The 26,416-nt window shown below is 39.7% G+C and overlaps 1 protein-coding gene across 3 annotated transcripts in view; it reads right to left on the bottom strand.

The window, feature by feature from the left end:
* The window catches only part of AARS1 (alanyl-tRNA synthetase 1), a 143,419-nt gene that overhangs the window by 49,267 nt on the left and 67,736 nt on the right, over positions 1 to 26,416 (bottom strand). For all 3 annotated transcript variants that reach the window (XM_085847472.1, XM_085847474.1, XM_085847471.1), the window contains exons 7-10: positions 25,036 to 25,181; positions 23,641 to 23,749; positions 8,033 to 8,186; positions 7,618 to 7,742 (exon numbers count right to left, since the gene is read on the bottom strand). In XM_085847472.1, the coding sequence (XP_085703598.1) occupies positions 7,618 to 7,742; positions 8,033 to 8,186; positions 23,641 to 23,749; positions 25,036 to 25,181 (534 nt within the window). The remainder of the gene's footprint in view (positions 1 to 7,617; positions 7,743 to 8,032; positions 8,187 to 23,640; positions 23,750 to 25,035; positions 25,182 to 26,416) is intronic.

The raw sequence follows: 26,416 nt of genomic DNA, 5'->3' as shown, positions 1-26,416 counted from the left end.
TGTGTTATCATCCTCATACTTTACATTCATTTCTCTAATCAATCTTGTAAAGTAATTCATTTTTGGTGTAAATCTAAAAGAATTATTTTCCTTTTTATATTTTTTTATTATCATTAATTAGAAGATAATCACAGAATATACATTGTTTATAGGCTTTTGACTCTGTGTTTTAATCCCCCGCCTTTTCACACGCAGGACAATTCTCAAATTTGTCATATGGAGAATCAGGAAAGTCTAGCATATTTATATAGTAAAATCTTTACTTAAACTGAAATTCATCTATACTTTCAGTTGTATATTACCATCGATATCGATATACTTTTTTCATTATCAGATTCAACGACAACATTTTTTATATTAAAGGTAATTTTAAAATTATCGTTAACTACTATTGAACGAAATGTCATTTCACCTGATATATTAACATCTTTTATTTCATCAAGATTTACATCTTTAGGGTTGTTGAAAAAATACAAATTTCTCCTTGCATATTACAGATGGTCTTATCTTTTCTTTCTAAAGCTTCATCCATAAGGTTTTTGTTCTTTGATACTTTTTCTTGTTTCATTGCTTTTTCTAGTTTTGAATATATTACTAGAAGGAGAGGAGAAACTTTTGTTAGAGATACTTTAATTGATGTTCTACCAGGTATACTAAAAGCCCTTCCACTGAAGGAAATTGAAGAACTCATATTATTTACCATAATAGTTTTTATCCAATAGTTGTTATATTTATCTTTGTTCAATTTTACATCCTTAACATATTTCTCAGTATCTTTAACAGATGAAGAGATTGATTGAAACTTGTCTTTTGTGTCTTGAAACATTGTATTTATTAAGTGAAAAAGTTGGAGGATAAAATGTTTTTAAGCACAGATTCACCTATAAATTAAACGAAATTTTCATCAAGAAAATTTTAGTTTAAACAAAGTTTTATTCTATAAATATGGTGAATACAACATACTGCGATGTTTGTAATCACGAATATAAACATTATAGAAAACACCTCCGAACCAACAAACACACATTTAATCTATTTCATCAAATATCTCCTCTTGAGTTGGAAAGAAAACATTGTGATATCTGTTCAAAGGATGTTTTGAAGAGTAGTTATAATCAACATCTTCAATCACAAAAACACAAGAAAAATGAGTTTAAAGTAAAGGGAGACTATTATATTAAAAACACTGATGAGGCATTTAAAGGGCATATAAAAATAAGGATTTTTCAATTTGGAGAACCCGGTCCATCATCAATAGCTGAATCAATTGAAATAGTGAAACCCAATGTTGAAAAATTTATTAAAAAGACATTAAAAGAAATAAAAACTTTAAAGTTTTATATGGGAGTGAAAAATGAATATGAAAAAGACAAGATGAAGAACAAACTCCTTATATGAGAACAGATCTTCATTTTATAACATCATTTCAAGATTTTTTGAATAGTGGGGTTTATGAAGAACTATCAAGACAAGAGGAGGATGTTGATAATACAGTGGTAGGAAGTGGATTCAATATTAAAAAATCATCTTTTTAGATATACACATTCTAAAATCAAACCCTCTTAAAGCTTCTTCTTATATTGAATTACCAAAAGAAATAAAACTAAAGAAGGCAGTTGTTAATATTAAGAACAATGATAATAAATGTTTTCTCTGGTCTGTTCTTGCTCACTTACATCCACCAAAATGTAATTCAGAAAGAGTAAAACAATATATGAAATATGAGAATACCTTGGACATTAAAGATTTTAAATTCCCAATGCCATTAACAGATATTCCTAAATTTGAGAAAAAGAATAATCTTTCTATTAATGTATATGGATTAACGGATACAAACAAAGTTCAAATATTAAAATTTCAAACAACTATAAAAATGAAGAAACACACATTGACCTTTTATATTTTAGTGTTGGAAAGAATTCACATTACACATACATCAATAATTTATCAAGATTAATCTCTTCTCAGGTATTCAGAACAGCAAACAAAATATATCCTTGTAAGCGATGTCTTAATTCATTTCATACAAAAGAACGATTAGAACAACATTCAAAATATTGTAGTAATCATAAATCAGCTGTAATTACAATGCCTAAACCTGGTGAAAAGATTTATTTTGAAGATTATAATAAATCTATCATGCACCCATTTGTGATATACGCTGATTTTGAATGTATCCTTAAAAGATAAATACTGCTTCTCCTAATCTAAAAGAACCATATACAAATAAATATCAAAAACATATTCCTTGTGGTTTCTGTTATTATATCAAATCATCTGTTGGAGAAAAGTATAACAAACTTGAACATTATCGTGGAAAAAATGCTTCACAAGAGTTTGTAAAACGATTAGAAAAGGATTGTATAAGACTCGCTAAATTAATGAAAGAAACAAATGAACCGATGAAATTAACCAAAGAAGAAAAATTAGAATTTAGAATGAACAATATCTGTCATATTTGTGAGGGGGAAATTAAGGAGTCTAAAGTTAGAGACCATTGTCATCTTACTGGTAAATATAGAGGTCCCGCTCATTCCTGTTGTAATCTTAATTATAAATTACCTTCTTTTATTCCAGTCTTTCTTCACAATAGCGCCAACTATGATACACATCTATTTATAAATGAACTTTCAAAAACACCAGGGAATATTTCTGCTATAACAAACACAAGTCAAAAGTATATTTCATTTTCAAAAATGATATTCACAAAACCTATAACTCGTATTAGGTTTTTAGATTCTTACAAGTTTATGGGAACACCACTAGCCTACCTCGCATCAAATCTAAGCTCCATGGACTCTTTTCCAAATCTTAATTCATTCTTTCCAAAAGAGGAAATTCTCACTAAAGAGGAAATTCAGATTAAAGAGAGAATTCAAAGTAAAGAGGAAACTGTAATTAATGAAGAAATTCTAACTGAAGATGAAATTCTAATTATAAAGAAAATTCGAACTAAAGAGGAAATTCTGATTAAAGATGAAATTCTGATTAAAGAAGGAATTCTTACGAGAGAGGAAATTCAAACAAGGAATGAAATTCAAAGTAAAGAGAAAATTCTTACAAGTAAGGGAATTTATCCTTATGATTATATGGATTCATTTATGAGATTTAAAGAAACACAACTTCCTTCAAAAGAAAGTTTCTATAATAACCTTTATGAAGAAGAGATAAGTGATAAGGAATATAAACACGCACAAGAAATATGGAAAATATTTAAGATAAAGAACCTTGGAGAATATCATGATTTATATCTAAAAACAGATGTTTTATTGTTAGCTGATGTGTTTGAGGCTTTTAGAACACTCTGTCATAATAAAAATTGTTATGGATTAGACCCTGCCCACTATTTCACAGCTCCTGGTTTAGCTTGGAGTGCAATGTTGAAAATGACAAAACAAGATATAGATTTAATCAGTGATGTTGATATGCTTTTGATGATTGAGAAGTCCAAGAGAGGTGGAATATCACAAGTATGTTCAAAAAGATATGCTAAAGCAAATAATAAATATCTCCCAAATTATGATAGTGAAAGAGATAGTAATTATTTGATGTATTTTGATGCTAATAATTTGTATGGATGGGCAATGTCTCAATCTCTACCTTATGGTAAATTAGAGTGGGTGGAAGAAAAGGATTATGAAAAGGCTTTGATGAATATTGTTATTTCTTCTCAAGAGGAATTGAATGACGAAGAAGAAGGTTATTATTTTGAAGTTGATTTGAGGTACCCGAGTGATCTTCATAATAAGCATAAAGATCTTCCTTTTGCATGTGAGAAAGAAACTCCAAAGAAAGAATGGTTAAGTGATTATCATAAAAGTTTTAATATTAAAGGTAAATCAACAGAAAAGTTATTAACAACATTCTATGATAAAGAGGGATATGTTTTGCATCAGAGAAGCTTAAAACAGTTTTTGAGAGAAGGATTGAGAGTAGCTAAAATTCATAGAGTTTTAAAATTTAAACAAAGTCCTTGGGTGAAAAAGTATATTCAATTCAATACAGATATGAGAGCAAATACAAAAGTAAAATTTGAAGGGGACTTTTATAAATTAATGAATAATGCTGTATTTGGAAAGACTATGGAAAATGTTAGAAACAGACAAAACATTAGATTCAAGTAACATCTTGGAAAGAAGCTTCTAGAGATTGATAAATAAACCAAGTTTTGAGAGAGAAGAGGTTTTTTCAGAGAACTTTTCTGCAATTCATATGAAAAAGGAAAGTATTGTAATGGATAAACCAATTTATATTGGAACAGCAGTTCTTGATTTATCAAAGATATTGATGTATGATTATTTGTATAATGACTTAAAGAAAGAGTATGGTGAAAATGTTTCATTGTTGTATATGGATACTGATAGTTTTATCCTAGATATAAAAACTGATGATGTTTATGAAGATATGAAGAAAAATATTGGAGTATATGATACAAGTAATTTCAGCAAGAAGAGTGAGTTATTTTCCAAAAAGAATGAAAAGGTTATTGGTAAGTTTAAGGATGAGTTGGGTGGAAAAGTAATGAGTGAGTTTATTGGATTGAGAGCAAAGGCATATGCTTATAAGTATGGTGAACAGATTGATAAGAGGTTAAAGGGAATAAAGAAATATGTAATAAAGAAATCAATAACTTTTAGAAATTATTATAATTGTTTGATGAATAAGAAAGAAGAATATAGGAAAATGAATACAATAAGAAGTTATAAACATAACATATATAGTGAAGAAGTAAATAAAAAGGCATTAGGAGCCTTTGATGATAAGAGATTTATTTTAGATAATGGAATAGATTGTGTTCCATATGGATATTGTATGATAGAGTGTATAAAATAGATTATGTTTTAACGATGGGAAGATGGGTTAGGGTTTTTTAAGGGCTACTTATTTTTTCACAATATATAAATGGTTAAACCAAGTATTAATCAAACTAAAGAGTGGAGAAAATCTCAGTCTTGGTATATAAATGGAAAACATAATGAATGTGAAAAATATCAAATAAGTCTTATTGAAAAAATAACTAAAACAAAGGTAAATAAAACAAATAAGCGAATTAATTTAAAAACTAGTAAGTTAGAGGATGTAAAGAAAAAAATGAATATCCTTGAATGGACTGAAAACTTTGATGGTTATCAATTGAACAATGAAAAAACAATTTACTATAATATCAAAATGATATGTGGCTCAGGAGGTGGTCAGATGAGAGCATTAAGAGAAGTTTATCATTTCGTAATGGCACAAATGGGGTATCTTAAAAAATATAAAGATTCAAATGTTTTGTTTGTCAATATTTTAGATGGGGATTATTGTGCAAAGAAAATTAAACTATTGAAGGAATTTGAGAATGAACAAATCTTTATAGGTTCAATGAGTGAGCTGTTCAACCCCCAGGTGTTCAATTCAATGAGGTTCAACCTCCAGGTTAAAAGGGGAGACAAATAAATATACCTTGGGATAAAAAGGGGGGTTTATTTTTAGGGAAAAAAAAATATAAATCGCTGAAAATCCCCCATTCATTTACATGGGGAAAAGTGAGCCAGAATCAGTATTCTTACCCTACTCATGGCTTTAGAAATGCACGCCGAATTCCCATTTATTGTTTAAAGCCCCACAAAGTCCTTGTTTGTCTGCTCGTCTGTACGGACGTCGACCCTGTACTACAATGTATTGCCATGTACCCCTGTACTGTATTTCGTTTCCCTATTCTCTGTTCATTCCCCCCACCTGAACATAACCGGTAAACGAACCAGGACATGGCACAACCCTGCTGTAAGAATTGCCCCATTCCCTGGCTTTGTGACGTGGGGATTTTTGGACATGTGGGGTTTGTCCTGGGTGCATGGGGGTAAAAAGGGATTTCACCATGTTAAGTGCGGAGCTCTGCTCCTGGCAACAGCTGGAAGGACCAACCGAGTGCATATCCGGGTGGGCAGCGGGATGGGCGGGGCTTTTGGGGAATCCCCCAATGGCTGGCATGGAGCCAGCTCATAATATCTGATGTGGCCCAATCACTGGCCCCAAGCTGCCTCGGAGGATCTGGCACGTGGCTCTTTGGCCCCACCTGCCTCAGGGGCTACAAATCTGTGCTTTATGCTCCAGTTCTTTCTCTCCCTGCCCTGATCATTGCTCTCAATTTCTCTCCCTGCCCTGGCCGTCGCATCACACTTTGTCTCTCTGCCCTGGTCATCACTCTGCCTTTCTTCCCTGGTCCAAGATGCTTTGGCTCACTGGTGGAGTTCTGCAGCACTCGTGCCTGTTGGCTGGCTGCTCCCGATGGAGCTCACAGACGCTCGATTGTGGAGTATGCCTGGTGTTGGCTTAATGGTTAGGGTGATGGGCTTGGGATCCGAGGATCCCGAGTTCAAATCCCACTCAGCTGTTGAAATCATTCCAGGTGGGGCTGACTCTGCCCGTCATCCTTCTGAGGTCGGCAAAATGAGTGCCAGCTTGCTGGTATCCTGTGTCGGAGTGGCGACCTATCCAGGATTGTGTCCAATAGCCAAGGAGACTGCTTAAGCAGCACCAATGCTCTGCACAGAGTATGGTCCCAATGGATGGATGGATGGTTGTGGAGTGCAGTGTCAGGGCCATTCCGGAGAGCGGCACCAAGCTGGGGAGGGTGACGGTTATATACATACCGGTAAGCTGAGGCCACCCTGCCCCTCCCAATTGTCTCCCCGTGTGTGGTCTGATGGGTACCCTGTCATGTTATCCGTTAGGTAAGGAATTGGTTAAGCTAAGTCTGCAACTTGTGCATTTTCGTTCTTTTTTTTTATAAACACATCTTTATTGCTTCTTATTGCATTTCCCCTTTTCCTGCCCTGGTTGCCCCCCCCCCCCTCCTTGACTCCATTAAAGTCCTCGAGTTCCCTTCCCTCCTTCCCGTACCCCACATTGCTTGTTGCAAATAAATTATTCTTGTTGAATTATATCTCCAATCTGCCCATGCTTGTCCTTTCTTCCATTGGTCCAGCAATGTCTGTACATAGATTAGCCGGGAGATTATAATTCCCCAACTAATTGGCTGTTGCATCAGTCCAGCAATGTGCTTGCAGTAAGCTTGGCCACCTTAATCAAGATCCAATAAAGATAAGAGCAGCACAACGCCGAGGGTGCGATTCCCTGATGAGGCGACTGCGTGTTCCCAGTTAAATGGTTGTCAGACACTGGGTCACATGGTTAAATTGTTGGCGTCCGCAGTTGATTAGCGACCCGCCGCGACACAGACTTATTTGTGTGCGACAGCCTCGATTCCCGTTGAGTCTGGAGAGGACTGGGGATATCCGCACCCCCGTAACCCCACGTAACCCCGCAACAATATTTTTAATGTAATGTTGAATATCTCAGTATCTGGAGATAGAATAGAGAAAAATGTAAACTCAAATAGTGTCAGCTGATCTGGATGCACAACAGTGAATGAACAGACAGGCAAATGCGTCCAAAGAATAGCAAGATTCTCCAGAAAGAATCTCAGGTGGTATGGTGTGACGGTCATTAAAAGTGTTGCCTTATTCGTTGCCTTCAAACACCAAAATGTCTCTTTACAAGTTTTCAAATGCACATCTGAGATGTTACAAGAATAGATCTCTGAGATATAGATGAGCAAATGTGAGTAATTACCTGTGCAGCCTTCCTTTCTTGCTCAAAGGCTGCCATGTCAATACCCAGGCCACGTTCTTCAGCAATGAGTCCAGTGAGGTCCACCGGGAAGCCGTATGTGTCATAGAGTAACCAAGCCGTGTCACCTGAAAGGTGTTGCAAGGAACAACCAGAAGGAACAACCAGGCATGTTAAACTGTGGAATCATCAAAACAGTAATCATCATTGCATCTTCAAACAATCTGAGCAACCGATTTGCAATCGACTGAACAGCAAGGTTGAACATTAATCGACAAGTGATCAATAATCAAAATTTGGACAACAATAGCACAAGGTTAGATCACACAAAATACACCTCTTAGTGTTGCGGCTAAGAGATGCCAACCCTCAACCGTCCTGCCCCACCACTGTCATCCACGTAATCCGGAGGGCTTACCAGGCACAGTTAAACAGCCTGGGCTCAGATTAAGGATTTTGCGGTCCAGGATGCGCCGACCTCGGCTCAACGTCTTGAGAAACTGCTCTTCCTCTTCATTAATAATATCTTTCACCGTCTGTGGATCCTTTCGTATCTCTGGGAAGGCGCTGCCCTGCAGACAAATCTCTGATCCGTCAGGAATTATCAAATCTTATTAAACTCCATGATCCAAAGTTTGAAGGGAAAACTGGGAGTGGTTAAACTGGGAATGGTTCTTGACCATTTTAAAATGAATAAAACTTACAATGGATGTTTTGGGCGGGTCACAAACAAAATTGATGACCAATGGAGAAATGGAAGAGGAAAATAATAATATACACAGTAACACAGGTGTTCACACAATTTTTTTTAATGAGATTCTCCAATGAGTATCAACAGAAATGATTTGGTTCTCGCACAAAAAAAAAAATTGTCAGCTTCGAGTGAACTCATCTGCTTTCCCAATCGGCACTCCGATTTTTAATGCGCTGCTCAGCTTTGTATGCATCTTACTCCTCTGTACGCGCTCTCTCAGAATGTACGTTCCAAAGGAGATACTCGCAAATCGCTTGTTTTTCGTTCTGGACGCTCCTGGGCCTCCTCTTCACTAGCGTGTTCTCCTTAGATCTTTTATTTATTTATTTTTAATCTTAAAAGTTATAAACTTACAATATAGCTGATAAATTATATTGTTATAATTTATAAACTTAATTTTGTACACTTAAATTTTGAAATCACTGTAAATCAATCAGAATTATCACGGAAGAATCTTTCCGACACGATCTGAGAAAACCCCCTCTCGTCTTCCTCTTCGCTCACGTGTTCTCAGATCTTTTTCTCTTTTTTAAATTTTATAAGTTACAAGTTGTAATACAAATTATATTGATATAATGTATAAACTTAATTTTGAACACTTAAATTTTGAAATGACAGTCCATCAGAATTATCACGGAAGAATCTTACTGACACGAGCTGAGAAAACCCCCTCTCGTCTTCCTCTTTGCTCGCGTGTTCTCAGATCTTTTTCTGTTTTTTTAATTTTACAAGTTACAAGTTGTAATACAAATTATATTGATATAATGTATAAACTTAATTTTGAACACTTAAATTTTGAAATGACAGTCCATCAGAATTATCAAGGAAGAATCTTACTGACACGAGCTGAGAAAACCCCCTCTCGTCTTCCTCTTTGCTCGCGTGTTCTCAGATCTTTTTCTCTTTTTTCATTTTATAAGTTACAAGTTGTAATACAAATTATATTGATATAATGTATAAACTTAATTTTGAACACTTAAATTTTGAAATGACAGTCCATCAGAATTATCAAGGAAGAATCTTACTGACACGAGCTGAGAAAACCCCCTCTCGTCTTCCTCTTTGCTCGCGTGTTCTCAGATCTTTTTCTCTTTTTTTAATTTTATAAGTTACAAGTTGTAATACAAATTATATTGATATAATGTATAAACTTAATTTTGAACACTTAAATTTTGAAATGACAGTCCATCAGAATTATCAAGGAGGAATCTTACTGACACGAGCTGAGAAAACCCCCTCTCGTCTTCCTCTTTGCTCTCATGTTCTCAGATCTTTTTCTCTTTTTTAATTTTATAAGTTACAAGTTGTAATACAAATTATATTGATATAATGTATAAACTTAATTTTGAACACAAATTTTGAAATGACAGTCCATCAGAATTATCACGGAAGAATCTTACTGACACGAGCTGAGAAAACCCCCTTTCGTCTTCCTCTTTGCTCTCATGTTCTCAGATCTTTTTCTCTTTTTTAATTTTATAAGGTACAAGTTGTAATACAAATTATATTGATATAATGTATAAACTTAATTTTGAACACTTAAATTTTGAAATCACAGTCCATCAGAATTATCAAGGAGGAATCTTACTGACACGAGCTGAGAAAACCCCCTCTCGTCTTCCTCTTTGCTCTCATGTTCTCAGATCTTTTTCTCTTTTTTAATTTTATAAGTTACAAGTTGTAATACAAATTATATTGATATAATGTATAAACTTAATTTTGAACACTTAAATTTTGAAATGACAGTCCATCAGAATTATCACGGAAGAATCTTACTGACACGAGCTGAGAAAACCCCCTTTCGTCTTCCTCTTTGCTCGCGTGTTCTCAGATCTTTTTCTCTTTTTTAATTTTATAAGTTACAAGTTGTAATACAAATTATATTGATATAATGTATAAACTTAATTTTGAACACTTAAATTTTGAAATCACAGTCCATCAGAATTATCACGAAGAATCTCCCCGACGCTGGATGAGAAAACCTTCCATCAAAAGCCTGTGCTGTGCTGTGCTCGTATGCTTTTGAGCTTTCTGAGCATCTTTGAAGTACGCAGTTTGTTTTTGTGTTTTTTTTTTTTTAACAACGCATGAGTACCTGCGTACCAGTTGCATGAACCGCTGAATATACAGTCGTGTAGTTTACTTAATATTCATATGTAATTAATTTCCATGTTTTGTTTTTTTTGCATTTTCCACAAATTATAAGAAAAGAAAAAAAGCAGATCTGCAATATAAACTTCTTTATTTGAAAAAACAAAACAAAAAACAAGTTTATATATGAGCAACAAGAGAACATTCTCCAAGCACAAGTTGGCCTCAAGTCCAGATTTGAATAATATAGAACATTTGTTAAATTAAAAGTTAAAAGTATGCACCATAATTAGCTGTCGACAAAAAGTTACAAGACTTTGTCAAATTTCAAGACCAGGCTTCACAAAACCAGTTCTGATGAGTTCGCGTCAATTCCTAATTTCCTCGTGGCACTTGATGGGCTTCAAAATGGCTTTATTTGTGTCAATGGCAACCTGCTGATTTCCCTCCCCAGTCACGTCTCCCAACAAAGACGTCACTTGACCGACATGCAACGAACAGATCTAATGGCTGGAGCTTGTCGGTGCAGCAGGCAGCAGCAAAAATGCTGTTTCTCCTCAGATCGGCGAGCAGATCTTCACCCTGGTGTGCTTTAAAGATGTCGAAGATGGCAAGACACATCTGCACCGGGCGTAGTTTCAAAGCTTTTCTGGTGTTTTTGGTGTACGAGACACTGTCGTATTATGGGGCTGATTGCCTGTAACCAATCAGTCCTTTAACTGACTTTGCCCATTTGCAATAACGATCACTCAAGCTCAAATTCACCCCGAGACCAGGTACACGACATGGCCAAAAGTATGTGGACACCTGCTTGTCCAACATCTCATTCCAAAATCATGGGCATTAATATGGAGTTGGTCCCTCCTTTGCTGCTGTAACAGCCTCCACTCTTCTGGGAATGCTTTCCATTAGATGTTGGAACATTGCTGCAGGGATGCATTTCCAATCAGCCACAAGAGCATTCGTGAGGTCGGGCACTGATGTTGGGCGATTAGGTCTGGCTTGTAGTCGGCGTTCCAATTCATCCCAAAGGTGTTCACTGGGGTTGAGGTCAGAGCTCTATACAGGCCAGTCAAGTTCTTCCACACCGATCTAGACAAACCATTTCTGTATGGACCTCGCTTTGTGCATGGGGGTATTGTCATGCTGAAACAGGAAAGGGCCTTCCCCAAACTGTTGCCACAAAGTTGGAAGCACAGAATTGTTTAGAATGTCATTGTATGCTGCAGAGTTAAGATTTTCCTTCACTGGAACTAAGGGGCCTAGCACAAACCATGAAAAACATCCCCAGACCATTATTCCTCCTCCAAACTTTGCAGTTAGCACTGAATTTGGGCAGGTAGCGTTCTCCTGGCATCCGCCAAATCCAGATTCGTCCATCGGACTGCCAGATGGTGAAGCGCAATTCATCACTCCAGAGAACGTTTCCACTGCTCCAGAGTCCAATGATGGTGAGCTATACACCACTCCAACCGACGCTTAGCATTGCACATGGTGATCTTGGGTTTCCATGGCCGAGCAGCTGCACACAAGCCAATTTCATGAAGCTCTCGATGAACAGTGCTTGTGCTGACGTTGCTTCCAGAGGCGGTTACTCGGTAGTGAGTGTTGCAACCGACGACAGACAATTTTTCCATGCTACGCGCTTCAGCACTTGACGGTCCCATTCTGTGAGCTTGTGTGGCCTCCCACTTCGCGGCTGAGCTGTTGTTGTTCCAAAACATTTCCACTTCACAATAACAGCAATTACAGTTGACCGGGGCAGGTCTAGCGGGGCAGAAATCTGACGAACTGATTTGTTGGAAAGGTGGCATCCGATGACGGTGCCACGTTGAAAGTCACTGAGCTCTTCAGTATGGCCCATTCTACTGCTCATGTTTGTCTATGGAGATTGCATGGCTGTGTGCTTCATTTTATACACCTGTCAGCAATGGATGTGGTGAAAATAGCTGAATCCACTAATTGGAAGGGGTGTCCGCATACTTTTGGCCAAGTAGTGTATATTTAATGTTCAATAGCACGTGGGGATGGGAATACAAAAGCGAAGCCATAACAATGAATGACGCGATGAACAGAACCCCTTACCCACGACTGAACATGTATGCCCACGAAGCAACGAACGATCAGAAAAGCCTTTAATATCCTTAGCCTTATTGGCCCAATCATTCCATGAGATAGATAACAGATAGAGGGACACAACAGGAATTACCCAAGCCATGCCACGAGACACAGCTTGGAACCCGATGCAAGTGGCAGCCCAGAAACGTTCCTGCAGCAGTTGTGGTCCACCTGAGAGGAGGAGAAGTATGGCTGGCTGGGTGGGGATGTGGCTCTCCTTACCCCTCCCCGCTCACTCACCATTGGGCCGAAGCACAGTCTGGGGGTGGGGTGACCCTTCCCGTACCTCCCACCCCGATGGTCTGGGCACCGTGGCAGCGGCTATGGCTTTGGAGCCACTTCTCCTGCCTAAACTGCTGCTTCATGGCCTACCCAGATACGTAAAAGGACATAAAAGCCAAATTCCAGAGTGAAGAACATTACAAAAAGTGGTTTTTAGACAAACACATCAGGGAGGGTGGACATCATCTGTCAAGACATAAAGCGACGCATATCTAATATAATGATTAATTACCTCACACTTACTCGAAAACATTTCCGACGGGATATAACTAAACCATGCTATGAAATGTTAACCCCAATAAGTCATTTCCACAACAGTATTTTGGTTCCACCAATAAAATAATGATTAATACGGATAGAAATATACCACTGTATGTGAGTTGGACAACAAATTTTGACACTATCCAATATATAACACTGCGTGAGCAAAGGATTGTTGCATGAAAAAAAAATGGCCGGTATAATTCAGCTTTCAAATTCCAAACTATTAATTGTTTAATCTCAGAATTCTTTAAAACAGTGTTCAGGGAAGTATGCTAACAGCTATGAGAAAGAAGGTGAAGAGACTGTGTGTGCGAGCCTTTCTTCAAAGGAAGAGGGTTCACGCTCTCAGTTACAAGAAGGCCTCATGCCCGAAACGTCGCTTCACCTTCCTTCCCACAATGCATACCCCTCTCAACATCTGGTTGGGAAAATAAAATCTGCCTCGTTTTCTGGCAACACAGACCAATCCCAGTCCTTATAAAGACGAGTTAACCATTGTGTTAAAATGTGTTGGTCCGAAATAACCAAAATGGTCGTTTGACAATACCGCCACAATGAAGCCTCCGCCGCCCCCTCCTCCTCCCCAAAGAGAAGAATACCATTACAGGAAATAAAAACTGAAAAGTTAATACTTTGGCTGGGTATGGCCTTCATTATGGAACAGTCAAAAATAGGTGTGCCAATTCATGGGGGAAATAATGGGTGAAAGTTGATCCCATGATTGGGCACATACGATGAAAATGATTATTTTGAAGGATCAGAGGTTAATTACATGGTACGTTTCTGAAAAAAACATAAATAATCCTGAATAAGCACTTTGGCCTGAAAATAAATAAATAAATAAATAAAGGTCTGCAAGATGGGTCCAAAAATACCTTCGATGCCAAAAAGAGGCAACATCAAAAAAACTTCTGAAGTTGGAAAAATATTTTGAAGACCCAGAGCAGTCTGTTACCCAAGTTATAGCTCAGGATGACGTGTAGGTTCAGCATGTTTGATCCCAAATTAAAATGACACAGCACGGCCTGGAAGCACCACGATTGTCTTCCACCATCGATGTCGAGTCATCAAAGTAAAAATCTGGCTCAGAACTTGAGCTGGGAATATGCTGCTCTATCCCTTATGATTCAAAATTATTGACAGACTATTTACGTATTGCATTCACAAGAACATATTCTCAACCATTTTGCAGCGATTGAAGTATAACATTGAAAAGAAATTGCACGAAGAGGAATTATTAATTGGCGGAAAGATGTTCCATCCGATGACTCATTCTTTATCCATCCCTGTTATTCATTAGATGTGGGCCCCCTCAAACTATTTATAAAAATGAAGCAATACATCTTTGGGCAAGTTTTTGAGAGATAAGTCAGGAATAATGAAGAACAGCATTTCAGGGAACAGAAAAGTTTATACTGTGGAGGGGAGAAGCTTGAACATGTTGCTGGCACTTTAAAGGAAATACATTGACTTAAATGAAGATGACAAAATAAAATAAAACCAGAACGACACTTGGTAGAGCGCATACCTCCGTCAGGCTGAACAGTTTACGTTTTGTATCCCACCCATCGGTCGGATATGCATCTGGACCTGAACCAAAATATAATCGGCTTGTTCTCGTCACCTGCCCAACTCATTCACCGAGTTGTGTCATAATCGGTCCACAACCTTCTGAAACACCATGTGTGTGTGTGTGTATATATATATATATACATACACATGTATATCTATATTAATATTTCGGCATGCCCCTTTTCTTTGCTCCACCATCAGATTTTTGTTACTGCATGAAATGAAACAAGATTTGGCATATATATATAGTAATGATATTATTGTCTTCCTTTAGAGGCCCCTCAAAATTCGTTTTGATGCATTTTCACAAACTCCAACGGATTCCATTCAAATTCGGTACGATTCTGGCTTTTGGTCCAACTTATGTCATTGGCTATAAATTTTTTCCAGAACACTTCCGATATTCGAAAAAAAAAAAAATCGATAAATCGATATCCCTTATGGGATTTTCCATTCAAATCCATTCAAGTTTAAGGCCTACGGGGGACGCAAATTTCCACTTTGCCCCGGGCGCTGTTTACCTCCGCTATGCCAAGCTGTTAGGGTTTGGGTTAGGGTTTGGGTTAGTGTTAGGGTTAGGATGAGCTACCCGAACACTAACCCTAACCCTAACAGCTAACCCTAAAACCCAACAGCTAACCCTAACCCTAACAGCTAACCCTAACCCTAACCGCTAACAGCTATTCAGGAAATTTGCAAGAAAGCCTGGGCAATGCCAGGCTTTATTGCTAGCCCGAGCAACGCCGGGCATTACTACGAGTATACATATATATTGTTACGAATTTGCCACCCGCCCAGCGTGCGGACTGCCGCTTTAGCCAATGGCGGCCGTCTCGCCCACCGGACGGACAATTCAGTCACGACCTTCTGGAACAACGCCGGAAACCAGTCACGGGTGTGCTCCAAACGCACACCACGGCCTTGTCAACACTCTACCCGCGCGCGACAGGGTCAATCGCCGAATTTTAGATATACCTGAATACTCGCGCGGGCAGACTATCGAGACACCGTACCTCAGCGAGGTCTGATTGGATACGAACCGCTTAAGCGGTTCGTTCCGTTCTGGGATAATCGAGCAGTGTATTATCGCGAGACCTCGCTGGACCCAATTCTTTTATTGGCTATTAAAAAGCCCGCAATTATTCCGAGAGCAAGATAGCAGTTCCATTGGGGGAAAGTACACGACGAACGGGTTAACATTCACACAAGGACATTTATTTATAAAACGACACGTAAGCACATAAGTAGTCATGCAATGAATGGGGGAAGGGGACAAGACACGAGCAAGGTAAAGCACGACAAGAAGAACTACAACCGTTTATTATTATTATTATTTACAAGCACTTACACAGTTCTACTGGTGGGACATGGTGCCACAACATTCACACAAATAAAAGCAAAGAAAGACCCCCTCAGAGACAAGGGGGTCAGACTGGACCCGTAGGCCTTTATTACGTGGGACTTGGCGGACCGAAGGAGTCCCACGAGACCGTTGCAGGTTAACTCCACCCTCGTGGTGCCTCGATGGGGCGACCCGCGACGCTCTTTCCCCACGGCAGCTAGCGTAGCCGCGGTTGCGCCCAGGCCTTGCCAGGCGGCCGGGTGTCGGGCCTCAGCCGGCGACGCGCTGAGAGGAACGAACGGGTTTGGATGCTCTTTCAAAGTTGATGCTCTTTGTCAGAACCCGTCCGTTCCTCTGCGACGCTCGGACTGTCCCGAAGCCCGATCACCTCAGACCGTTTGGTGCTGGCTGGCGAGCTCTCTCCGGCTCTTCCCACACGAACGCGCAGATCTGCCCGACACTGCAGGCTCAGCCATGCTCTTCGCCTCGCGCATCCTCCGCTCTCCTGGACTTCGCCCCGCCTGTGCTCCTCCGGCTCCAGACTTCTCCGACCGCCTCCAGACTCCACCGATGATTACGACCTCGAACTGGCGCTCCGTTTGGCCTTTTATAGGGTTGGCGAGACGAGATCTGACCTCCGCTCTCTGACCTCTGACCTCCGCAGGCCCCGCCCCTTTTTCTCCTGTGATCCGATTTCCGAGGTGAAGCTTTTACAGAGCGGATGTGCGTGAAATCACCAAACCTGTGCTCTCTGACCTCTGACCTCCACAGTCCCCACCCCTTTTTCTCCTGTGATCCGATTTCCGAGGCAAAGCTTTTACAGAGCGGACATGCGTGAAATCACCAAACCTGCGCTAACAACGAAACCCCCCGCGTCGGTTTGCAGCGACGCTGTTCGCTGGGGACTCGCGGCGGCTGATGCCAATATGGCATCGCTTCGGGGATGAAGGTGAGGCGATGTTATTTGGGTGGGGGAGATGCGGTTTAGGAGATGGTGGGGAGATGTCGTCGTTATGAAGGCGGTGTGGAGAGGGTGGTTGGTGGTTGAGGCTATCGTGGTTGGTGTTGATCGTGGTTGAGGCAATCGTGGTTGGTGTTGATCGTGGTTGAGGCAATCATGGTTGGTGTTGATCGTGGTTGAGGCAATCATGGTTGGTGTTGATCGTGGTTGTTGTGGTTGGTGGTTGAGGCGATCGTGGTTGGTGTTGATCCAAAATAACGATAGCGAAAGAAAAACGGCTGACTGAAGATCACAGCCCGGGTGACACGAATAATTCCCATTAAACAACGGTGGGGAAATCTAACTGAACACGGACTTATCGGCATAACTGAACTAAGGACCTATATGGTGTTCTGCGAATTTCCACAGCCGTAACGATATATATATATATGTATGTATGTATGTATGTATGTATGTATGTATGTATGTATGTATGTATGTATGTATATATATATATATATATATATATATATATATATATATATGTATGTGTATATGTGTATATATATATATATATATATATATATATATATATATATATGTATGTGTATATATATATATATATATATATATATATATATATATATATATATATATATATATATGTATGTGTATATATATATATATATATATATATATATATATATATATATATATATATATATATATATGTATATATAGATATATATATATATATATATATATATATATATATATATATATATATATATATATATATATATATGTATGTATGTATGTATGTATGTATGTATGTATGTATGTATGTATGTATGTATGTATGTATGTATGTATGTATGTATGTATATATATATATATATATATATATATATATATATATGTATGTGTATATATATATATATATATATATATATATATATATATATATATATATATATATATATATATATATATATATATATATATATATATATATATATATATGTATGTGTATATATATGTATGTATATATATATATATATATATACATATATACATATACACATATATAAATATACATATATACATATATAAATATACATATATATACATATATATACAAAGCCTGGTGTTGGCGCAGTGGTTAGGGCAGCGGCTTGGGATCCAAGAGGTCCTGAGTTCAAGCCCCGTTGAGCCACTGAATTAATACACCAGGGGGTTGACTCAGCCTGTCATCCTTCCGAGGTCGGCGAAATGAGTACCAGTATACTGGGCCGGTGTATACCCCGGTTAAAATAGGTGTACCATATCCCTGTGTCGTAAGAGGCGACCAGGGTTGCGTCAGGAAGGGCATCCGGCGTAAAACATGTGCCAAATCACTATGCGGATCATAATGGATGATCCGCTGTGGCGACCCCTAACGGGAGCAGCCGAAAGAAGAAGAAGAAGATATATATATATGTATATGTATATGTATATGTATATGTATATGTATATGTATATGTGCGGGCCGGGGTCTGGTAGAGAGAACGACTGCAAGGTGGGGGAATTTACGTCGTTTCCCACCAGACTCCCCGGAATTGTAGGCCGTCGCTCACGGATAATTTTGTGACGCGGCGGGTCGCTTAACTGACCGTGGACGCCAATACCTCAACCGTGTGGCGTAGGGTCCTCCTGTCTAGAACCAAGTTACCTAATTAATCACGCGGTTTCAACTACCGGGGAACCACGCCCTCGGTACGCCTTGCCCGAACCAGATCACTTTACCAACTACCGACTACCTTTCCGGATCGGATGCAGTCGGGCGGCACTGCCAAGGACGTACCGGCTAGAAGGAACGGATTATCGGGAATAAAGACCCTGTTAAACTTAGATCCGAACCATGCTGGACCAATGGAGGAAAAGAGAAAGGCGAGCTGGGAACATTTCAACAATCATTTATTTACAATAGGCGAGGAAAAGCATGTGGCACAGGAAAAAGGTTTATTGGTGTGTTACGCAGGGGAAGATGAGAGAGGTGTCGTGCAACAATTATGCAAGCAACTTACAAAAGCAGACACAGTGCAGACTTAATGCGAGACGAATAAAAGCAACAATTACAATAATAAAAGTCTTAAACAGGCTTATCTAAAGGCCCGGTCACACCTTGACGTTTTAGCCAGCGATGGCAACGTATTAAAATGTATGTAAAACGCTGGCTGGCATTGAACTGTTGATGTTTTTTTTTAAGATTCGGACGTATTCATAACGAGTTGGTCGTATGCATAACATATTAGTAATGTACACAGAACGTTTCGTTGTGTTATAGATAACTTATACCAACGAATGCTGAACCTGTTGTCGGCCTACACAACCGATGCCCAACGATAGTCTAACTCAGGCATAGCGCGTTGCACGCATCGCCGACGATGTCGTGACGTAGCCTATTAAAAGGCTGACGCACAACGATTCGAATCATAACTGCCGTAGAAATGGAAGTGTCAACATCGCGGTCACACCTTGGCGATCTTGCCAGCGTATGCCGACCGAAGAAAAATGTGTCTAAAACGTTGGGGCACGTCAAATACGGTACGAGTAAGTTTGGTATACGTGAGTACAACGCTAAAGTACGCTATCATACGTCGTAGTAAGTAGAGTACGTCAAGAAATTTTAAACATGTTCAAAATTTTACGACGTACTCGGCGTATGACACACGTTCCGCATGCGATGGGGATAAGTTTTACACACGATATGTGGACGCTTACACACGTCCACAAACGCTACTTATAAGCTACTCATAAGTCGAAACACGTCGCGGTAATGTCTTTTTTACGCGAAACTTATTTCTAACTTATGTTTGACGTGCTTTGAACCAATTCTTTACGTAGTCCCAACACACATCGACGTATGTCGACGTATTCCAATGACGTCTTCCGGTCGACAAAAAAAAAAAAAATGAACGTGTTTCTAGGTTACAACTGCCATATAAAGACGTGTTCCCAGCGGTTTTGGGAATTGGTATACAAAAATGCTGCTCATAAAAGGGAACCCAACAGTGTTTTCAAGTTCCTTTTTGAGTCGATGTCCATGTCAGCAGTATCAGTATCAGTATTAGTATTAGTAGTAGTTTGTTCATGTTGGCAGTAGTAGGTGAGTGTGAGGGGGAGGGTGTGGGTCATGATGGATCGTCCTTGCGTCCGCGTGTCCACGGGTAGGTTCATAGGCTGCCACTCAACGATTTAAATGGCTGCATCTCCACTATTGAAAGTAGACGCTTGCGCTCAACAATTGGATTTTTTTTACACTCAACGACTTTTAAACGGTACCACTCAGCCATTTTCATTGTTTACAAGGAACGATTTAAATTGCTGTCACTCGCCTTTGTTTTTTGACGCTGAGGTTTTGAAATTTGAAGCGTTTCTTCTGAACGTGTTAAAACGCTCAAACTCGACTATTTTAAATAGACGCTGCCGATGGACAATTGGAATCATAGCCAAGCTAGACATCGAAGTGTGAACATCCTCGTCATGCCGAAGAAAAGTTTGAAGAATGCTGCAAATAAGTGTCCTGGCCGTGGCCGTGGACGCTGACGCAAGGACGATCCATTATACCGACGTATTTCAGCCTATGAGTAACTTAAAAGTAACGTCTGTCGATGTGTGGCAACGATCGCGTAACGTGCCAACAACACGTTAATCATAGGTTAGAAATAATTTTCGGGTACGCTAAACATTACCTCAGCGTGTCTCAACTTATGATTAACTTACAAGTAGCATGTGTTGACGTCTGTCAACGATCGCAGACCGTGCATACAACTTGTGGCCAGCGTAGCGGAACGTGTGAGTCATACGCCGGCATACGTCGTGAAATTTCAAGCATGAAAAAATTTGAGGACAACGGAAAAGTACAACGTTTAAAGCCAGCGTACAACGACGTATGGCAGTGTTTTTCAGCGTGCTCTCAATGTTATCAAAACTTACCCATAACGTATTCAACGTGTGCCAGCGTTTTAGAAAAAAAATTCAAAAATCGGCATACGTTGGCTAAAACGTCAAGGTGTAACCGGGCCTTAAGGGACAGGCACCACACACTCAGACAAAATAAACCCAATGAAAAGAAAAGGTCTTCTGCAGCCAGGGTGGGAGGGAGTTGAGGTCACAGTTTAGGGTACCTGAGCATTCTGGGGAAAGGGATGCTCCGTGGTGTGGCACCCGACAAAGGTTGTGTAGTTAGTCCACAGCCGCACGTGTAGAGATCGTTTTCGCGAAGGAGCTCGAAAGGGAGAAGAGCGGAGTCCAAGGCAGGGATCAGCAGTAGCAGGACCAGACAGAGGCTTGGTCGAGGTCCTGCGGACAGCTTCCGTAGTCGGGCCGTCGAGGCGAGACGTGGGCAGAACCAAGCAGCGGGAACACCTTCACATCCAACCAAACACGACTTCTCCCTTTCAAAACCAACCACTTCGACCTTTCAAATCCACAACAACCTTCCTTCTTTCTCACTCAAAAACCCCTCGCATCCAACTCAACTCGAAGGATTGTCCCGTGCTTTATAGATCATGGAGTTAGGGGTGGAGCCATGGCGAAGCGAACGTCATTGTCCGTCCCGATTGGACAGGGCCTTCATGTGGTCCACCTTTCTGGGCGGGGTTTTGGCCAGACACTGGTAAGGACCGCCTACACCACCGTGTTTGGGTTTGGGAAGGTGAATGGCAGTGCAGCTACTGCAACCATCCTCGGGATTCTGCCTCAGAAAACCAGTCTCTGGGTAGGCGCTCGTCACGCTGTGGCCAGCGAAACGAGGGTAGCAAGCGAGATGAAGGTACCGTGGTTCAAATAAAAAGGGAAATAAAATAAAAGCTCTTAGTTCCGAGAACCGTAACAATGTATGTATGTATTTATATGTGTGTATGTATGTATGTATGTATGTATGTATGTATGTATGTATGTATGTATGTATATATAATATATATATATATATATATACACATACATACATATACATACACACACACACATCTGTGTGTATACGTGTTGGCTTAATGGTTAGGGTGGTGGGCTTCGTGTCCAAGGATCTTGGGTTCAAATCCCATTTATCTGTTGAACTAATACCAGGTGGGGTTGACTCTGCCTCTCATCTTTTTGAGGTCAGCAAAATGAGTGCCAGCTGGCTGGTATTCTGTGTCGGAGTGGCGACCCGTCCAGGATTGTGCTCAATAGCCAAGGAGACCGCTTCGGCAGCACCAACGCTCTGCACAGAGTATGGACCCAATGGATGGATGGGGAGATATATATATATATATATATATATATATATATATATATATATATATATATATATATATATATATATATATATATATATATATATATATATATATATATATATGTTGGCCCTATCTCTAAATTATGAAGAATCCTTTTAAGGATTAAAAACTTCTCGTATCCGAATCTTCAGCAAAATCTCATCAATTTGTCCTATTCATACACCGAACCTGTGTACGAAGTTTTGTCTGAATCCATCCATAACTTTTTGAGATATCCTGCTCACAGACAAACAGACAAACAGCCAGAGGTGAAAACATAACCTCAGTCCACCTTCGGTGACAGAGGTAACTAGAACGGGCACTCATAGAGCACATACCTTCGCCGCCACTACTTTTTTTGTTCTTGGTATGAGTGTGGGGAACTGGTTTCATATGAATGGTCTTATGACACAAACCACATATCTATAATGTCATGACCCCCCCCCCGACTTTCGGGGGCTACGGACTAAACAACAATCAACTCACGTCGTTTTGGCGAGTCTTCACTCGCAAGCTCGGTGAATACAACGTTTCAACAAGAGAAGGTAATCTCGTTTGATGCTGGTTTCATGCAAATCGAATAAGAATTGACTGGGTTATGCCGAAAACCGCATATTTTTCAAGGGCTGTCCCCCCCCCCGACATTTTACCCCAACCGGTGACATGTGTTGTGACGTCATTGTGTCACAAGATTGGGCATTAAATTCTGAACATTTTGGTGCTGGATTCATGTAAAGTGGACAAGAATTGACCGCGTTATGACAAAAACCGCATATTTTTCAAGGTCGTGACCCCCCTGACCTTTGACCCCTAACAAGAGTATGGGAGTCATTGTGTCATATTGCATATCACAAGATGAGGCGTTGAATTCTGAACATTTTGGCGTTAGTTGCATGCAAACTGAATAAAAATTGACCGTGTTATCGTAAAAAGACGATTTTGACCTTTTCGTGACCTTGACCTTGACCTTTGACCCGAACGATCACAAAATCTAATCGAATGCTTCCTGGCTAATAACCAATCATCCCACCAGATTTCATGCAATTCGGTTTAATACTTTTTGAGTAATACGAATCACAAGATTACAAATGAATAAATAAATAAATAAATAAATAAATAAATAAATACACGCCGACCAAAACATAACCTTTCGCAGAATGCGAAGGTAATAAAAATCACTTCTATCTCGGAAAACTTATTTTCTAACAATCACAAAAATGACGTGCAACAACCATTATTGGAAAGAAACGAAAAGGTAAAATGCCATGAGCTCATGGTCCTTGAGATGAACAACCACTGAAGTGCTTTGGAAGGAATAAACGACACAATAGTGCCTTTGTAATGAAAACGGCAAAACGCTCACCAGATTTTCCACCACGACATCTACCAGTGAGGCAAAGAATCCTTTGGGGGCATTCATCTTCTCGATGGCATATCGGGCAGCACGCCGCAGGATTCGGCGAAGCACGTATCTAGGGAAACGTGAAAATAACTGGTGAAAAGATTGATAACTCTCCACTCCCAGCGTAGTTCCATTTTCTTTATAAATCCAAAACTGTGGAAAAATCTAATGGCTTATGAAGCAGTCAATATTCCTCCGAGAAAAACAGATCCCACATGGAGTGGATTAAGGAAAATAGTAATGTTTGTTATTGAAGTAAACAGGAAAAATAATAATAATAATAATAATGTCATTGCTCTATCATGAGACTCATTATTGTAAAGAATAATTAAATTAAAAGTACAATACACGTCCTTTTTCTACGCACAACAAAATTGTGGTCTCGCGTTTGGTCAAAATTTCACAATCATTCCATGGTAATGTATTATTCAAATCATGTACCTTCAGGCTTGTAACAGAAAACGATCACAACTAGAACGGCTCTCGGGAGAGCACATACCTCTGCCAGGCTGCACAGATTACATTTTGTTTCCCACCGACCGGCTGGATCTGGATCTGGACCTAAACCAAAATCGAATCGGCTTGTTCCTGTCACCTACGCAACTCATCCACCTCGTTTTGTCTGAATCCATCCACAACTTTTTGAGATATGATCCCATGCATCGTTTTTGGCCCTATCACTCAATGATGAAGAATTACTGGAAAAAAAAAATTCTCGTATCCAGATCCGGATTTGGATAGTCACTAAAATCGAATCAATTCATCCTTGGCACACCCAACCTGGCCACCAAATTTTGGCTGAATCGGTGCAAAACTTTTTGAGATATCCTGCTCAGACAGACAGACAGGCAGACAAAAACAAAATATACAGCCAAATTGGCAGATGGGGTGAAAGCATAAACTCTCTCCACCTTCAGTGATGGAGGTAACAAAACAGAGGATTCAATTGAATACGAATCATGATGAAGATCCAATAATCTTGACCTGTTGCATTTTACTTTCAAAACTCAAATTTCATTCTGTTTTACTGCAAGGATGGTGATCTAACCTTGAAAAGATAATCATTTCAGTTGCATATCAAATAGCAGGATTGAAACCAAAATGAACCTCCACCCCCCCCCCCTCTCACACCAACCCCCTCCAAAATCCCCTTCAGAAATAAACATCCCTTGGCAGAAACTGTGCACCACACCTTGTCCAGATCTCGCTGAATAGCTCTTTTACTTAAAATATATGGATGCTTTTGGGAGTAACTCGTTATTAATTAGCCAAGAACAGAAAAAGAAGTCTCAAATTTTGAACAGCTCCTCTTTGCATGAATTCAAGACACACTCGAGTCCGAGCATGTACACTCACCCCCTGCCGACGTTGTCTGGCCGCCCGCCATCAGACAGCGCGACAGTAAGTGTACGAGCATGGTCGGCCAACACGCGGTACGCCATGTCCAAACCATCCGCGTCTTCTGCTCCGACCTTGCCCTCGTACGGCCTCACGCCTGTCCCCTGCAAACACCACCAGACTTAAGCGTAAAATGTCATCGATGTATTAGGTATGCAAAGAGCGATTCTTGTGAAGGGGAGATCCCCATCCCCATCCCCATCCCCCCCATACATAATCAACAGATGACACGCTAACTAGCATAACACTTGTGGAGCCCTTCCACCACATTTCTTCCACAAATGATCTGGCAATGTTTCAGTGTTACTCTCACACTTTGAGGATGCAGCGTGAAATGCCAACGTCACATTGAAACAGAAGTTCAATTTCAAAACCCAAGTTTGCAAAGATCGACTATTTTCATCTGAAAATTATTCCTATTTTAAAGGAAATCTTCAGATGACATAAAAAATATAGTTGAAAGATGCTTGAGGTTCAGCTACGGGTGCAAAATATAAAAGTTTTTGCTTCAATGTGGGAAATGCAGTTTTTTTTAATGGATCTGCCGTTTAGTAGCTTGTGCATACATACAACTCTGAATTAGTGCAGTGTATTGATGGGCCGGGGGGGGGGGGGGGAACAGGGATAATCACACAAAATGGCAGCACCCAGCGATGCAACGCCCGAGGTCACTTGGTCAAAAAAACCCAAAAACTGTCTGCTTGGTGCCTGTCTATTGATAATCTACGAAGGTAAAGTACTATAACCAATAATTATTTAATTTGAGGTAAGCTACGTGAAGCCTTGTTGTTGTTGTTGTTGTTGTTGTTGTTGTTGTTGTTTCGTTGTTGCTGTGCCGCTGATGCAGTTGCCCTCGTTACCGGTGAGCTGGTACTCATTTTGCCGACCACAGAAGGACGACAGGCTGAGCCGAAACAGAAATAGAAAAAGGATGGCAAGGGTATCTTACATCATATAATGAATGAAGACTGTGTGTAATGAATAAAGGTAAGTTCAGGATCCGTGTAAGTGAGGTTGAAATCCGACCAAACTGATCTTGTTTGAACGATCATGGTGGGAAAAATTCAACCGATTTGAACTCTCCTTTTCTCTTTCATTGGGGAGACTGATGCAGACAAGACATTCCACATGTTTTGTAAAAGTGTAATTAATTGGAAAGGTCATTAACCACCAAATTGTCTCCCTCTTCAACAAACGACATGACAAATATGCAAAACTATGACTTCGTGGAGGGAAAGAAGGCTCCAGCCATTAGATGTGTGATGATATCATGGAATTACATGAATTTTTGAAACTTTCTCACATGATCTTAATCATGATTTTAATCAGTGAACAGTTC

Source organism: Eptatretus burgeri, chromosome 11 (assembly GCF_056783735.1).
Source record: "Eptatretus burgeri isolate ZD-2024b chromosome 11, Ebu_testis_v1, whole genome shotgun sequence".
Lineage (NCBI taxonomy): Eukaryota > Metazoa > Chordata > Myxini > Myxiniformes > Myxinidae > Eptatretus > Eptatretus burgeri.
The sequence above is the reverse complement of the archived record's forward strand: the minus strand, read 5'-3'. Positions and strand labels throughout refer to the sequence as shown.